Source organism: Oncorhynchus masou, chromosome 18 (genome assembly GCF_036934945.1).
Source record: "Oncorhynchus masou masou isolate Uvic2021 chromosome 18, UVic_Omas_1.1, whole genome shotgun sequence".
NCBI lineage: Eukaryota > Metazoa > Chordata > Actinopteri > Salmoniformes > Salmonidae > Oncorhynchus > Oncorhynchus masou.
This window is the reverse complement of record NC_088229.1, coordinates 37,103,906-37,122,233: the sequence shown is the minus strand read 5'-3', so window position 1 is coordinate 37,122,233 and position 18,328 is coordinate 37,103,906. Positions and strand designations below refer to the sequence as shown.

Below are 18,328 nucleotides of genomic sequence, written 5' to 3'. Positions count from 1 at the left end.
AGCACGACTGAAATGTCGTAGTCCTAAATGAATTGGAACGGCTCAAGACAATTTGCATGTTAGACAAAACCAAATGAATCCATACAAATAAACAATAGGCCTACATGCCAAAACACGAAATCCGAAGTGTGGGGAGGTCCCCATTCTGATATTATAGAGATTTCTCAAAAACAAAGTCATTGGATTTCAGTTATTGTAAAATGACCCAGCATCGAATCTCATTTGCCACTAACGTCGTGTTTTACCTAACTATTCTGTCACTTGTTGACTTTAGGCTAATAAAACGCTTTTATCCCCATCACAAAACCTATTAATTCCAATAATATGCTACAGTATAGCCTATCTAATAGGTTAAGGCTATCCTATATTAATTCTAAAACAAGGTAAGTATGGCAGGGCCTACATCAAATCCTTCCCTACAAACATAATGGGCCTACTTGTCAAATCCTTCCCTACAAACGTGATTTACATTTCAAGAAATAGCCAACATCATTTTATTTGCAATTGTTTTCACAACTTTATAATATTTTCTACATCCCTCAGTGATATAGTGACCGCTGTGATATGTAGGCCGAGGCTTAAGTCATTTTGGAAAGTAATAGCTGACCCCTAGACGAGACCAGGATTTCCCAAACTCGCCCCCCCCCCGTGCACGTTTTGTTTTTGCCCTCGAGAGCTGATTCAAATAACCAACTCATCATTAAGCTTTGATTGTTTCAATCAGCTGTGTAGTCCTAGGGTATGGGAAACGCTGGGCTAGACTGAAGCAATTGTCCGAGGATGGATGAGGACTGAGTTCATCATTGATGGGTGTATGGGATAGCAATCAGATCTCTTTTCATGATAGGACACAAATCTCACTCAGAAAAAGGTATAAGATACGACTCTCTGAAGGGGACACACACGACCCGTGTGAATTTTGTCCAAAAATAATGATGACGTTTTGGATCTCCCTCAAGAAATCCATAGAAAGAGGTTATTTGGGGTAGATATATTTGGCCTATAAAATCTGTTTCTAAAATAATGATTCAAAGATTCAAAACGTCAATTATTTTTGGCGGCTAAATTTACAACGAATTTGTCCTGAAGGTTAAATCCAAACGCAGCATCTTTAGCATATGTGAAAGATGGGAGTGAGTTTCTGAACTCTATAGCCACATTGGCCAACAAAGCCGCGCAGGATGTTCGTTTAGAGTTTGTTTAAAATATGCGCTAATGATGCGCATTAATCTTACCTTCTAGGTTCGGTGCCATCGATCCCTCCGGGAAAAGTCCGTCCTTCATATACACCAGGAGCTCCTCCCCCACTTCAATATCCCTAATAGCTTTATAATAAATCTGTTAAAGAGAAAAGGGAGGGTGAGAAGGCGGTTAGGGACAGTATAGTCAACAAAAAAGCTATAGTCTGTCATTAATAAATCAATTACTCTTCATTGCCGTCGATTTAGTAGGCGTATTAATATCTTCATCTGTCAATATCGTTGTTGTTATTATTGTTATTAATGGCAACAACAATACAAATAATAATTTATATTAGGCCTATTTATGTAGGCCTGATCAAAAAAAGGCTATTTGACAATTATCCTTACAGCCCAATTCGTTAAATTTAGTATTTAAATTGCTTAGCATATAAATGCATTTATAAATACGATTTCGTTTTTTTGTCTACTTTACAACAATTGTTTCTATATATAAACATGTGATAGCGATAGGTTTATTCATCGATGCATATTCATTATTATTGTTTCTAAAAATCGAAAGATTATTATTTATATATATTTAATAAAAAATTATAGGAGGCAATATTATTTTTTTATTTACCACAATAATTAGGCTACACAATGACGCTCTTCTTTTGGGTTTTAAAACACCATAATAACTCATTGTTATTAGAATTCAGACTCCACGCGCAAAAAAATGGCCTAGAATATGTTGAATTCAATGAGCCAAATACAAACATAATTTGGGATGTAAACAAAGATACAGTTCAAGTATATTTGAAGATTCCAAGATTGAAATAAACGGACCGTGTCTCGTAGGCTATTCTTTTTTAGGAAGGGATGCAGACAATGACACGAAATGCCAAATCAAATACGAAATACCGGGAGTGCATTAATTTACAGAACAACTTGCATGCATACCCGTACGCAATTAAAATAATACAAACGTGTCTAAAACATGTAGGCCGACAGCTGATTTCATTTGAGCGAATGAAACATAAAGGTTGCAAGAAATGTGTGTTTTTGCTTGTTAAATCGAAAGAGCAACATAATTACACGTTAACTACAAAATAGGCCTAGGATCATGTTGAATTGAATAGGCAATGTGGCTGAATTATGAGCAAACATGTAGGCCCACAGTTATATACAATCACCAAGCAATGAACAATATACAGTAGAAAAACACTGAAAAGACCAGCCACAATGTGTGTTGTGCGGACGCATGGGGGCGCTCACCACCAGTTTAAACAACAATTCATCCTCATGCAGGCCTTCACACAGCAAAACATTGCGAGAGGTAAAACACATTCACACAGAATAGTAAAACTGTAGTAACTTCATATAATACTTTTATCTTATACTGTTATGACAGTACGGATGTGTGATTAGAGGCTAGGCCAAATATTCCTAATCACTGAGAAGAGAAGGCACATTATTATCGTAATTATTATTATTAGGATTGTTTTGTAGGCTATAGTATTAGACTATTATTATTATTATTCATTTACACACGGGCAATTATGCGACAGACATGTTTATCTCTGACCTTGCTGTTCTCGGTGAGGTGGTAGAGTTGGGAAAGTTGCGCCGCGGTTCTTAGAGCTTCCAGTTGTAACAGCAGTTGAGTCCCGGTGGAGTTGGCAACACAACCCATAGTATCATTACAGGAACGAGGCCGTCAGGCCGGGGCTGGGGTGGCAGGCAGGGCCAGGGAGAGAGAGAGGAGGCAGGCGGCCAGTCAGGCTGCAGCGTGTCGTCCCTGGTTGGAGCTGAAGCCGCCACTCTCTAGTCTGTGTGAGCGCGTCTTTGATGATGAGGGGAGCTCTCTCTCATTAGGCTAGTGATTCCCTATTGCCCCATCGAGCGCCCGGAGTTATCCGAAGGCCACTCCTCCTCCCGTCCTTATCTCAGACCAAAGGATTGCCTGATCTGACTAGGAGACCCCTCCCCACAGCTCCGTCTCCGCTCTTACCACTAGATTCATCTATTATTGATGGAAATAATGTATCTAGCGGTCAAATACTTTTTTTAAACACACACGTGGGCGATAAAAATCTGGTAGGTGAGGCGCACCTTAGTGGGTGTTTTAAAGGCTTTCGAAACAACGCTAAGCAATGTGTTTTTAGTTGAGGCTTTAAACACAAGTCTCTACACCTGTTTTAACTTGTTATCTTTCACCAGATGCTTTTCGCAGTTTGTGCAAGAGTACACATATTTGTGCCAAAGACGTAAACAAGGGCATGAAACATTTGGATACGTTCAAAATAATTGGTATCAACTGACCTTGTTATCATAAATGAAACCTGCTTTGCTACATTGAATAAACGATTTATGTAATTGCAACGCGTGAGCCCTATTTAAACTCGCAATTGCCTGCAATAAAATATAGTGACATGACTTACTATTAAATAAGCTTATGATAACTGTTTTGAAAACAATATTTAACAGTTGTTTTATAAGCCTACATTTTTTTGGCCTATATTATGTATACTTTTAAACCCTACACCAAATACATTTTCCTCCATAGATTTAACCCTCTTATTCCTGTGAAAATGTGTTATTTTTTCTGACAAATTGAACAATTCTCTCTCTTAATCAGCATTTTCTAACCAACAATTTGAGTGAAAAAATTATGTGAAGAATAGAGACATATATTAATGTTAAATAAAATCGTAGTTATTAATAATGTGTGTAAATACAAAATGTCCACATACAAATACTGTCACAGTCGTCAGGTTGTTGCTGCAACAATACCCACAAAATATCATAGCATTTTTTACAACATATCACTGCAAGGGACAATAAAGATTTACATGAACAACTCAAAATAGGTTTTATAATTATTCCCGGAAATGAAGCTGAGCCATATCATGGGTATAGTCTTTTTGAAGCAGTCTGTGTGATGTATTGTGATATGAGCTGTCTCTCTTGACAGTACTGGCCTGACAGCTCTCAGACAAATCTTGACCTCTCCCCATTTCTTTTGACTGTCCAGGGGACAGATACATCATCCATCAATGCCATTAAGGTCCAGAATAATCCCCCACTGTCCCCCTCAAGCACGCGCACACGCGCGCACACACACACACACACACACACACACACACACGCACACACAACAGCCTATTTATCACAAGGGAGTGTGTGATCAAAGCTGAGAGAAATGGGAGATCAAACAACATGGGGTGTAGGGGGGCCTTGTCCTCTTGAGACACAAAAGACAAGGACCGTGTGACAAGAGGGTGGACATGCTTGATGCTTCTGCTCTTCAGCGAGCTGTGTAGCCTACGTTTACCATCCGAGACAGAACACCACTCTGTGTATGAGGACAGGCTTTTGGCTATGGGGAAACGGGCCTCCTGTAATTCTGTGACCTTGCATTTCGTAGATGGAAACACTATTAGGACTGGGATGCTCCTAAACAAGCTTCGGCTCTGTCCCTCTTTCCAACACGCACGTACGCACACACACAGATGCATGCACACACACACACACACACACACACACACACACACACACACACACACACACACACACACACACACACACACACACACACACACACACACACACACACACACACACACAGGCTAATTGCCTAACTGGCTTCCTTCATTTGCTTAACCTTCAGGTTAGGAACCTGCATATTGATTTAGAATAAATTTAGTGTGTGTGTGTGTGTGCTCTCCTTGGCGTAGCGAGCAGAAGGAGCTGGCAGGACTCAGTGCGTACTTGATGTTGTTATGACAAACTGCTTAAGAGCATCTTGAGAAATGAGGGCTGAGGGGTTCAGAGGTCAATGGGCTCTCTGAATGGCTGGGCCTATTGAGGAAGGAATCCCCCTCCCTATCTGTGCAGCTTCATCCTTACTACTAGACGGACATGCACTCACACACACACACGCACACACATGCACACACACGTCATTTCACAATCAATTAATTGAACAGGGAAATGGACACTCATTCATTCACACTTAGGTCAATATTGACGACCATTTAAAGCATTTTTCTCATTCCCTGAAAGAAAGTAAATTATTTGGACATGCACTGAAATGTATGAAATCATTTCAAAACGCGGTGCTGCCCTAATTGTTTAAATATACATGATTATCCATGTATTTTCTGATACACTACAACATTAATGACATATGAGTAAACGGGTAAATAAATGATCTTCTGCTGTTTTAAAATGTTACCGAAGGATTCGAATTTGCTTGTCGTGAGCATATTTCTATAAACTCATGCATTGTGCATGCTGATAAAAAAAAGCAGCAAAGTAACAAAGTTTGATAAATTATGCATTTTTTGCACTGTGTATGTGTGTGGTGTTTGTAAATAAATGATAAGGTTGTGCCCGCGAGCCACTAGACAAAACAAGGCCTCACAAACAAAAGCAAAGTAGCCCACTGAGTACAAACAACTAAGAAATGATCCTAGGCCCAAAACGAACCATTGGATCTGGGACATGCCCAACCCCCAGATATGGATGTAAGACCCGTTTGTTCTTTGATTCTTGTTGGGTCTAAAAAGACACCCTATTCACTATAAAGTGCACTACTTGTGACCAGAGCCCAATGCTCTATATAGGGAATAGGGTGCCTTTTCAGACTGTGTTTGGGGTAACGGGGGACATTGATGTGAAAATCTGACCAGGATTAGAGCCTATAGCGTACCCAGCTATTCTGGAAGGCCCCCAATGGTGTCTCATATGTCACCGTCAGAATGGACACACCAGTACAAGGGACAGAGACAAGGACGGGAGTGGACAAGCTCGGACAACGAGAACCAATTGTAAAACAGGAAATCATTATTGTTTGATTTACATACACTGTACGTGCATGAAACTAGACAAGGCACTTGTGGCAAACAAGCCAATGTTTTCCTTTAAAAAAATACCCTTCCTCCTAGCACAGATATACTGTATCACTGACATGTTAGGTTCTTTGTATGCTGGTAGTTGCATATGGTAGAGCACCTTTAAGGAGAGAGCCTACAACTGGCGAAGAGACGTAAGCAGCACCCAGATATTGGGGTTAGGCTCAGCTGGGTTTTATGACCAAGTGAGTGGTAGAGTGTGGGCATTCCTCCAGGAGTGTTCCATTTCCAGGTTTCCTTTCTGGACGGGCAGAGAGTGTGGCTGGCTTCCAGAGAAGGACCCAGAGTGATTATGAGACGCAGGTGTGTCGGTGTATTATTGTTCTACCTCTTAACATGAGTCACTTCCTCAGCGAGGCACTCACGTACCAGCCTTGGACACACAATAGAGCCATTCTTTTACTCATCATCATGGTTAAATAAAGGTGAAATAAAAAAATAAAATCATGCGCACAACGCTTACTTAGACGAACGCAGACAGACACACACACACACACACACACACTAACAATGACAAACATACACACACACGCAGACTCATAGTCCACTTTTCTTCCCACTGGGTGGGTAGGAAGAAAGGCAAGAGCCACTCTGACACTGCCATGTGTTAGGTGCTTCTAAACTTCTCCTCCAACCATTAAACCCTGGCAGCTGATAGGAGGAGGGAGGTGCAACACCGCCCCAAACACTAAACTCTGGCAGCTGATAGGAGGAGGGAGGTGCCACTCACAGCCCAACCACTAAACCCTGGCAGCCCATAGAAGGAAGGAGGCGCCACTCACCTGGTCTCCACTGAGGTGACACGCCGCCAGGTTCTGCTCCTCGAAGGAGGGGGCGGTGCGTACGTACTTGAGCCAGCTCCCGCCAGCCTCCGAGCCTTCGTCCAGGCAGAACTTGACATTTCCCATCTCATCCACCACCTGTTGGAGAACACAGAGGTCAGAGGTGAACCTGTTTTAAAAGCCAGCACACACAGAGCTGAGCCTCTATCTTCTCAAGTATGTGTGTGTGTGTGAATTTCATCTCTTCAGTCACCATCATATCAAAGTTGTCTGAATTACCATGGGCAAAGTAGATAATACCAGAAAGTTTCACATCTCTCAAACCATTGGCTCCAAAGAGGGTTATTTTGACTATTTGTCCCTTAAAAGGGACATATTGGATTTTCTCAACACTGTGTATGTGTGTGTGTGTGTGTGTCCATATCTGTCAGTAGACAGAACATTATCTGCCAAGGGCCCCTAACCTTGTCGCTCCTCTGAGCAGCGAGAGGAAAGGGGGAAAGGAGGGAGGAGGGAGGAGGAGGGGAAGGTCGAGAAAACTGCGGCTTCTTTCACTTGTCTAAAGACTTTCTTTGGCACATATTGATCACCCTTTGTAACCCCTGGGCCGCCCCGGGAACGAGGGAGCAGTTTCAGGTTACCCCTTAGACAGATGAGAGGAGACGGAGGAAAGGAGGAGGAGAGGAAAGAAGAGAGGCTCATTGTGGGGCAGAAATTAAATGAAGAAACCAGGGAGTTGATCGCGAGCTGCCACCATTTTATTTATTTACTGCTGGAGGAAAATGAACCTCTCTGCTCTAGACGAGGAGCACACCACACTTACTTCAAAACTGCTGCGCCATGATTGCTGCTAAGCACACAAGACAGAAGTTCAGCCACTAAAATCAAAGATTTCTGAGGAGGGCTCAGCAAATATTACAGGTTACATGTCCAATATCAACTTTCTCACTAAAATGTGAACATATTGGGCATAGTATGACTGAGTATAAACTATTGCAAAACGAGACCAACCAAAGGGCACTGAGTGAATGATACACTGACGAAGGCCTGGTGGTACAAGACAAGAATCCAAATGAAAACAAGATCAATGTAGTGGTAGTAGCTTGGTGGGACAATGGCTCTCGCTGGTGGCAAATAAGACTATGACAGTTTCTAGAGAGTGTGGAGAGTGTCTGAAGGCTCCAAGGTAGTGTTCATTTAGGCACCAAATGGAAGAAAACAGACTGAAACAGGGAGGGACAACATGGACTTGTCCACTACGAAAAGCACATTTTCGTTTTCCAGTAGCGAAACGCTTTAAAACAGTTTCCATTGCCTGCCTTAATGAACATGACCCAGGTGTCTGTCTGCTAACCTATGCCCTCAGAAGAGCCTGGAAGGAGGAAAATCTCACAGCTCTGCTCCTCCACAAAGCTCTATAGAAGATCTAATTTCTCTTGGTGGAGTATTCTGGTGGAATTGATACTCTGTTGGTCGCTGGGCAGATCCTCTGGGGGCTGAGACGAGACAGGGCTGGCTAGGGCTTTTCATTGCTGGCTCATAATCAGCCTCCTCTCACCTCAACTTCTACCTCTCTGTTTCTTTTATATTGCAACCCAATCTCATGGATTTATTAGTAACATATTTACGTTTTGGCCGTTTGAGTTGGTTGTAGGATATTTACGTTTCTGGTCTAACATTCCCAGTTGAATTCTATGGTTACAGTTTTTTTTAAATGTTATCTGACTTTCCAACAGAACATTTATAGGCTTGCTCGATTCTGTTGCTCGTAAACTCTGAATGGCCTTCTTGGTCAGGGAGTGAGCGATTGCAGAAGGTGTGGTGTCGGTGAAGGGAAGGTGTGGTGTTTTGTGAGTAAATATGGAAATAGCAGGTCTGGTCCGAGGTGAGAAGGCCGGTTCCTGTTCGCACACGGTTCTGGTGAGCGCGGTACGCTAACTGAACATAAGTGTGCACCAAAGTTGCAGCTGTGCCTCACACTATGGCGTTGTGGTGAGCCCGTGGGGAGAAGGAGTGTTAGGTTACTCCACTACTAACCTGCTTGGAGATAACAAAGCCTTTTAGCGCTAAAAATAATGAGACAACGCCTATGCACATGTAGCATGTAGCACGTAGCACTGCAGGTCTTTAACATCAACAATAACCTGTAGATGCCTCGCATGCAAGTACCTGACTGTGACAGTGAGTTAGAGTAAGACACTGATTGTGCGAGAGGTTTCCTTTCCACGCAAACAGTCTCGTCCTCTAGCGCTTTACTGGAAACCAGACATGTTGAGTTGATTAGCTTGACTGCTCCGATTGGACTATTTTTGTCGTCCATGTTTTAAGCGATTAGCTAGCCATACTCACTGTCAACTCGAAAAAGAGTTCCTTTGATACACTGTCCTCTACACTGAGCTCACAGAGAATACCTCAGTACTTAATTCTCTTCCCACTCTGCAGTGGACAACATAGTAAAACAGTGATCTACTGCCGCCGCCGTTTATGCGTTAAGCAGTCCGAAATGATGCAGTCCAGACCCTTCATTTTATGTGTGAAAACAGTCACTGAAAACTAACCAGGCATAGAGGCGAAATTATCCCCTTTAAAAAAAAAAGCGAAAAGAGCCAATGTCTTGCGCAGGTTCAAGTCAGAGTGCACTTGTCCCAGCGCCTGTTGGGAGCTCAAACACGGGTATTGTACATGTTTTATGAACAGATGGGGAACAGCTTCGGCTGAGGCGAGCAATGTAGAGGGGTGGGGGGGGGGGGGTGCGGTGGAATTGCAGGGGCACTTCTGACCAGGCTTTACACACTGAGCACCCATAACCTCCACCCCCACACACACCTTGCAAGGTAGCAGAGGGTCTGGCTGTGGGCTCTAATGAGCTGCATGTTAGTGTGTTGGGGGGGGGGGGGGGGGCTGCGAACACTCTATATGCAGGTGGAGCCCTGATTTACGAGGCCTCAAATGAGATGCAACAGAGGCAGAAAACCCTACTCCAGATTGTTTCTTTATTTACCTTCTATTCTTCTCCTCCTGAGAAGCAAGAGCCACATGTGACATCGTAAAACACCAGCCTGAGCAGAGACACACCCTGCCACCACTCGGCTAAGGTACAACCCATGCACGTGTGCACCCACAGACAGACAGACAGACAGACAGACAGACAGACAGACAGACAGATAGACAGACAGACAGACAGACAGACAGACAGACATTCCCTGTTTTAGGGGGTTAAATACCAGGGTACTTCTCCAAAGTCTACTTAGCTGTGTTAAGAAGTGCCCTTTATACAAGGGACCAATTAAATTGAACAGGTGTGTGGGTGTGGAGCTGATCTGCCTGAGAGGCTTGTGGCAGAGTGTGTGTGTGTGTGTGTGTTAACGACAGGAGGTTGGTAGCACCTTAATTGGGGAGGACGGGCTCGTGGTAATGGCTGGAGCGGAATGGGTGGAACGGTATCAAATACATTTATTATGAGCCGTCCTCCCCTTAGCAGCCTCCACTGTCAACAGTTGTGAGGTTGTGAAGGTTAAGGTGAGTATATGCAAGTCGTTTTTAGAGGTTTGGCTGGACCACAGTGTGTCTTTGCATGTCTTTGCCTTGAACCAAACACTGCAACTATGCAGTTCCACTATGGCAACATCTCCCTCAGATCACCTTGTACACTCTCCTCACATCCTTCCTACAGTTAGCGCAGGAACCTCAAATAATCCATCAATGAAAGGGCCCTTCGCACACCGTCTTCTGTGTGTCTGTGTACGTGCGTGTATCTCTGTCCGTCTGTGTGTGTGTGTGTGTGGGGGGGGGGGGGGGCTTTGGCATAGGAACAGAGTTTCAGAGTCCTGCTAGGTAATACAGAATAAGGTTCACTAAGTAGATTTTGCTTGAAGAGAGAGATCCACTCAAGTACACGTCAATGATGAGCCTGAAGTAAGGAAGGGAGAGAATTATACATTTTCAATAGATTCGAACAATAACACAGACTCCTAGTGGCCAGGAAATTGGGACCAATGCAACAGGAAGGGGTGATAAGAGGGCTCCCGGGTGCGACGCGTATACGGGTCCACGGCAAACAAAGACAGGAACCTTTGACAGCTTGTAGTCTTAATGGATGTGTGGGCAGTCATGCAGGCCTCGTGGCTGTCAGTCTGTCAGCCCTGCTTGATGGACGTGTGGTATGAGGGAGGAATTACAAAGTGTCACTTGTGGGGGAAGCGATGGATGAGAAGTTTGAGCTACTTCTGAAATGAATCCAAATGAAGCCTGATTTGTGAACAAAGTTGAGATTTCAGGATAAGAAAGTGGTCCACATGTTCAGTAGGTAATGTGTGATATACTGCAAACTATGCACATTTCTCATAGATTGGGTGTTATTTAGGATATATAGGACTTGGGATCTTAGTGCCTTTTTGGCTTGTCTGAGGGTGAGAACACACACCCAGGTCTACATTGTGTGAGTGCGTGTGTATGTGTATGTATGTGTGTGTGTGTGTGTGTGAGAGAGAGAGAGAGAGAGAGAGAGAGAGAGAGAGAGAGTGTTTGGGGTTAAGTTCTCTTATCCTGCTCTGAATCTGACAGCTTAGATAGGCTCTGGGTGTAATCGATGAGAAAGACCCGTGCTGTGGTTACCAGGGTGCGCGCTGTGTGTGTGTGTGTGTGTGTGTGTGTGTATGAGAGAGAGTGTGTCTGTCTGGCTGAGTGTGTATTTCTGTGTGTGTGTGTGTGTGTGTGTGTGTGTGTGTGTGTGTGGGGGGGGGGGGTTGTGGGGAGGCCTAGGGGAGGCCTGCGGTGGTCTCTCCAAACCCAAACCACATTGCGGAGAGATTGGTTCAGATTTGATGGGGGAGGTGGGGGGGTCAAGAGGGTGCACAAAGACACAGCCATATCTGTAACATTACACCTCAAACTGAGACGTGTGTTTCTGTGTGTGTGTGTATGTGTGTCAGTGTTTCTCTGTGTGTGTGTGTATTTCTGTGTGTGTGAGAGAATGAGAGTGAGAGAGAGAGTAAGAAAGAGTGTGTATGTGTTCACGCGCATTTGTGTGTGTGTGTGTGTGTATATATCTAGCAGCCATGCCTTTCTGATTTCATCAGGAGCACTATCCATGGTGTGAATAGCACCGAGACACACCAACAGGAAACGAGCAGCCCTAAAACAACAACAGCCTCAAAACTCCTTAATGTCACCAGCAAGTCCTTTCAAGACGAGAGAATGAACAGAAAGAAACCAAGAAGCCTTTTCTCAGCCAGGAATGCCCATTGCCCAGCTTTCAGGACCCACATGTCCTCCCAGTTTGTCAACATACACACGCCCGTTGAAAGGTTTCCTTGTAAAGAGCGTTCGCGACTTGGGAAAACAGGAAGGCGTTTGCTAACACAACCTGAGGAGAGCGGTACAGGCAGTACAATAGTGTTGTGGCAGCTACTGTGGCCCTATCTGGTTTACGTGTTCGTATCCTGGGGAAGTCGGCCTACAACAGGGGGCTCCTCAGCGGAGCCCAGGGGAATGCTGGGAGGAGGAGGGAGGAGGCCTACAACAGGGGGCTCCTCAGCGGAGCCCAGGGGAATGCTGGGAGGAGGAGGGAGTCGGCCTACAACAGGGGGCTCCTCAGCGGAGCCCAGGGGAATGCTGGGAGGAGGAGGGAGTCGGCCTACAACAGGGGGCTCAGCGGAGCCCAGGGGAATGCTCAACAGGGGGCTCCTCAGCGGAGCCCAGGGGAATGCTGGGAGGAGGAGGGAGTCGGCCTACAACAGGGGGCTCCTCAGCGGAGCCCAGGGGAATGCTGGGAGGAGGAGGGAGTCGGCCTAGCCCAACAGGGGAGGGAGGAGGGCTCCTCAGCGGAGCCCAGGGGAATGCTGGGAGGAGGAGGGAGTCGGCCTACAACAGGGGGCTCCTCAGCGGAGCCCAGGGGAATGCTGGGAGGAGGAGGGAGTCGGCCTACAACAGGGGCTCCTCAGCGGAGCCCAGGGGAATGCTGGGAGGAGGAGGGAGTCTCCAACAGGGGGCTCCTCAGCGGAGCCCAGGAATGCTGGGAGGAATGCTGGGAGGAGGGGAATGCTGGGGGAGGAGGGAGTCGGCCTCCACAACAGGGGGTCCTCAGCGGAGCCCAGGGAATGCTGGGAGGACCTCAGCCACAACAGGGGCTCCTCAGCGGAGCCCAGGGGAATGCTGGGAGGAGGAGGGAGTCGGATGGTAAACTTCTCTCTCTCTATCTCTCTCTTTGTTTATTGTTGTTCTGCTTTGGGAGACCGCCAGCCACAACAAACACAGATTTAGCTGGCTTTTAACTGGGTGTGTGTGTGTGTGTGTGTGTGTGTGTGTGTGTGTGTGTGTGTGTGTGTGTGTGTGTGTGTGTGTGTGTGTGTGTGTGTGTGTAACAAAAAGTCTGCATGTTAGGGTTTACATGTGTGCGCATGTATCACTGCCTGACTGCCTGTGCAGACTATAGGCATACATCCGTCTAGATGTTACATGCAATGATCACTGATATGGATTGACATTTCCTACAGCCAGAACAGACTAGGGATTGAGAGAGAGAGAGAGAGAGAGAGAGATAGGAAGAGAGATAGGGTGAGAGAGAGAGAAAGAGGGTGAGAGAGAAAGAGGGTGAGAGAGAGAAATAGGGTGGGAGAGAGAGAAAACGGGTGAGAGAGATAGAGAGAGAGAGAGAGAGAGAGAGAGAGAGTGTGTGCTCCCCAATGACAGCTAGAGGGCAGCCTGGTATGAAATCTGTCCGGATGGAGAAGTGAGGAAAGGTCAAGCACTACTCTACACAGTGACACACACATGTGCCCATTCATTCTCATTTATCTGGTGCAGGGGCAACCTGGAACCTGCACAGGATTTCCTGTAGACTTCATTACACAGGGCACAAGTCATTACTCTACACACACACACACACACACACACACACACACACACACACACACACACACAAACATGTGCGTATGCACACACAGACACACACAGCTAATGTGCAAGACAGAGGGGCTGCGAGGTGGATATGGGGCTAGGCATTTGAGGCGTTGCAAATTAAGATGAGAGACGACAACCTGAGTGTGTGTGAGTGAGTGAGTGAGTGTGTCTGTTCTGGAAGGGGGTCTGTTTCCGGCTGGAAGGCCCCTCCCCACACACACACTCACACTCATGGCTGCTCAATAAAGAGCCTGACAGAATGCAGGCCCCTACAGCTCACTGGGCCCCTGTAAGTGTGTGTGTGTGTGTGTGTGTGTGTGTGTGTGTGTGTGTGTGTGTGTGTGTGTGTGTGTGTGTGTGTGTGTGTGTGTGTGTGCGTGCGTGTGTGTGTGCGCGTGGGCGAGTGGAGGTGAGAGGTGGACGGGCGCGAGGGGGGTCCTGCCAATAATGCTCATTTCTAAGCAGTTGTGTCTGACAGCTTTTGTCTGCTCCAAAGATGCCTGGAGAAGGAAGGAAGAGAGGAGAGAGAGAGAGAGAGAAAGAGAGAGAGAAGGCTAGCCATTAATCATATCTTATTAACTTTAGTGGGCTGGGGCTTGACTGTGGGGCGAGGAAAGGGGGAGAGGAAGAGAGATGTCCCTATATATTTACATTGGCAATGCCAGATGATGTCTGAGCCAATACAGCTGATTGAATTGAAATGAAGGAAAAGAGAGGTTGTAAAATATAGAAAAATATATAGAGGATGAGAGGAAAGGAGGGAGAGAAAGAAGCTCGAAGAAGAGCAACACAACCCCTGTTAAACACACATACACACACGAGCGTGCACACCGCAAGTATAAATAAAAAGCCAGAGTCTGGGCCTCTTCTCACCACAGCCCAACCCAGCTCAGGCCTGGAACTAAAAGTCGTGTGTGTCGTCAACATGGAGCTAGTGTTACTGGCTGCTGTTTTTACACACACACGCACACACACACACACACACACACACACACACACACACACACACACACACACACACACACACACACACACACACACACACACACACACACACACAATTGGACCCATGTTTAGCTGTTCTTCTATAACACTATTAAATTCATTTGATTGAGATGAGTCATTTTTATGGCAATGACAAATGAGTATACAGACAGGAGGAAACCAAACCCATAAAAACGTCTCATTCCAAACTCCTGTTGGGTCCTCTTTACCCTCAAATCAGGGTTGTGTTCATTGGGCAGCAAACAGAAGGAAACATACTGAAACGATAGGGACTACCTGAACTACCTTGTCCTGATACCTGTATTTTAATTTGCCATTGTAAGATGAATTGCTACAGTGAGCACTAATGAACACGACCCAGCAGAACTGTAGCAGGCTGATTTGAAGATCAGATAGAAGAAGCTGTTTGAGGTTACGAAACACACCCCAACAAGTACTGAAGTTATGGTTGAATGGAGTGTGACATTGATCAGAGAGGTAGAGTACGAAACCTCGATGACACACACACCGTCATTTAAACGCACACGCAGACACACACATCATTTCGTCAAATGTGCCAAGTGGACATGGGAGAGACGCAATTGCATTCCTTGATAAGCGCTCAATTTCCTCTGCATTACGAAGTTGTGAGAATGCATTGTCATACAATTCTGCCTTGGCTAAACCTGGCACATTTACAGACATGATGAAGGGACACACACACATATTCATGTGTATGTGTGTGTGTGTGTGTGTGTGTGTGTGTGTCCCATACAAACAACAGCTTTCAGGGACCCTGGATAAGTATCTACAACCTCTCTCCACATAACCTGTTTTGTTATGTGTGTGTGAGAGAGTGTGTGAGTGTGTGTGTGTATGTGTGAGTGTGTGTGTGAGTGTGTTAGAGAGTGTGTGTGTTAGAGAGTGTGTGTGTGAGTGTGTTAGAGAGTGTGTGTGTTAGAGAGAGAGTGTGTGTGTGTGTGGTGTGTGTGTGTGTGTGTGTGTGTGTGTGTGTGTGTGTGTGTGTGTGTGTGTGTGTGTGTGTGTGTGTGTGTGTGTGTGTGTGTGTGTGTGTGTGTGTGTGTGTGTGTGTGTGTGAGAGTGCCTCCTCTTCTTCATGTGGTGTTGGTGTGAGTGTGGGAACCTGTGTGGAAATTCAGATAATGAAGTCATCCCCATGAAAGACGAGGTGACAGAGACACACAAACACACCCTCCCGATGCCCTGTGAGGTGGGGACCTACGTATTTACGGCCTGTTTCCTCCCTTGGCGACGTTCCGTGCGTCGTTAGGGGAGCAGACTCACAGCTTTCGGCAGCCTTTAAGAGACCCCCCCTCCCCTCCACATGGTGTATGTGTGTGTTTGTGCGTGTCTGTGTGTGTGTATTGGTGAGTGTATTTGTGAGTGAAGGTGTGTTAAACTATGGCTTGTAGCCCTTCATAGCCAATCAGAAGTCAACAGTGATGAATCAAAATACAGACAGACAGACAGACAGAGCCCCGGGCCTCATAAAAAGCCAGCGGGCCTGTGGTGTGTTTGACTGTCACTATCACTAACTAACAAATCACAGCTTCCCTCACAAATCAGCCCCCATACACTCCCTGTCCCTCAGCTATCAGGTAGGGAGACGGTAAAGACACACGCACGCACGCACGCACGCACGACACGCACACACTCTCACTCACTCTCACACACACACACACACACACACACACGCACGCACGCACGCACGACACGCACACACTCTCACTCTCACACACACACACACACACACAAAACCAACACAGAGAATCCCTTAACTTAAAACGTGTGCTGTTTTGATCGTTTACGATGCCGTGTTACGAAGTAGAACATCAAAGTCTCAAATGCCACACTGTAGGATGTTTTGGGTCACCCCTTTCCAGTTCCACACACAGCCTTTCCCTTTAACCCCCTCCACATCCACCCCCGAAATATGGAGCAGCACAGCCATACCCGGCGCAGAAGATTGACCCGTTTGAATGCCCCTCTTCCTTCGCCAAGGGAGGAGGAGGAGGAGGAGGAGGAGGAGGAGGAGGAGGATGAAGATGGGAAAATCCTGTTGCTGCTTAAGAGGCAAGCAATTTTTCAGGCTGCACCTCTGTAATGAAATGACTGGCCATTATTTACTGCACCTCGTTAAGGTGACATGGGGTGTGTGTGTGTGTGTGTGTGTGTGGTGTTGTGCTATATAACCTCCCCTCTACACCCTCCCTTTTACTAGTGAAACCTGGCTATGCGTTTTCTTTGGAAGTGAGGCCTTCTTTTAACTTTATGATATGTATTTAGGGCAATTAGAGAGGAGATATATTGGCTCATTATGGCCGAGCAGGTGCAGTGATAAAGCTAAATGTATGAACGCTACATCGGGGTCAGTTCTCTCTCCTCCTCGTCTGTCTGCAACATTTACAACAGGGAACAGGCGCTTTTATCCTTTCTGTCGAGTCACGACGTTGTCTGACTCGGGTGTAAGACAAACGAGTGTGTGCGATTCTTCTTCCCCAGAGCACCAGGTGGTTGTGTTATACACACGCCAAGGCAGGGCGGCAGCCTTCTGATGTCATAGTGGCAGGGACATGGGATAAGACAAAAGGCAATCCATAATAGACAGATAAGACAACTGTGTTGTCAGGGTGTCTGTCTGTCTGTCTGTCTGTCTGTCTGTCTGTCTGTCTGTCTGTGCGTGTGTGTGTGAGAACAGCCAGGTCACCCGTGATACAAGTCAATATTCCTTCGGTTATGTTGAGGGTTGAGGACGGGGATGGTGGATGGGCACTTTGAAATTTGACGTTTGGTAAACATGAACGTCTAATTCTGACATGTGTGAGTGAGTGAGTGAGTAAGTGAGTGAGTGAGTGAGTGAGTGAGTGAGTGAGTGAGTGAGAGTGAGTGAGAGAGAGAGTAAAGATAAGGACATTAATAAGGAACTCGTAAAAGCGGGGTGCAGCAGGAGGGAGCTACTAACTGGCCAGACCTCAGTGTGAAACCCAACCCACAGTAGCCTGATGACGGCATCAAACATTGCTGCCAGCCAATAAACAACCAGCTTCTTCAGAGGGGCTCTCCCTGTCAACCAATAAACAACCAGCTTCTTCAGAGGGGCTCTCCCTGTCAACCAATAAACAACCAGCTTCTTCAGATACTCTCCCATAGCCAATAAACAACATTCTTTGTCACAGACTGTCCTTCTAACCAGCTTCAACATCTCCCTCTGACCAATGAGCGACAACTCTGCAAGACAACGATTGGATGAGTCGATCCAAGAGTTTTGTACCAACATTAACCACAAACTTTCTCTGCTTAGCATGCCTCACACACGGCAATATATTGACCCCCCCCCCCTATACACACACACACACACACACACACACACACACACACACACACACACACACACACAGTGACGAACAGATACACACGCCTCCACTCTTTCCTCCCATGTAGTGTGGGACTGGTAGGTAAAGCCATGGTGCTGGACGGCTGTGGGAGCCTGACTGTGGTGACATTCAACTGAGCCCTCGCCTAATGTTCCCGGACCATGTGTGTG

General features: G+C 46.0%; 1 protein-coding gene across 1 annotated transcript in view; it reads right to left on the bottom strand.

Moving 5' to 3' along the window:
• Positions 1-18,328, bottom strand: part of prdm16 (PR domain containing 16) — a 237,780-nt gene that overhangs the window by 25,289 nt on the left and 194,163 nt on the right. The window contains 2 exon segments of the mRNA XM_064923162.1: positions 1,236-1,338; positions 6,880-7,017. Of these exon segments, the coding sequence (XP_064779234.1) occupies positions 1,236-1,338; positions 6,880-7,017 (241 nt within the window).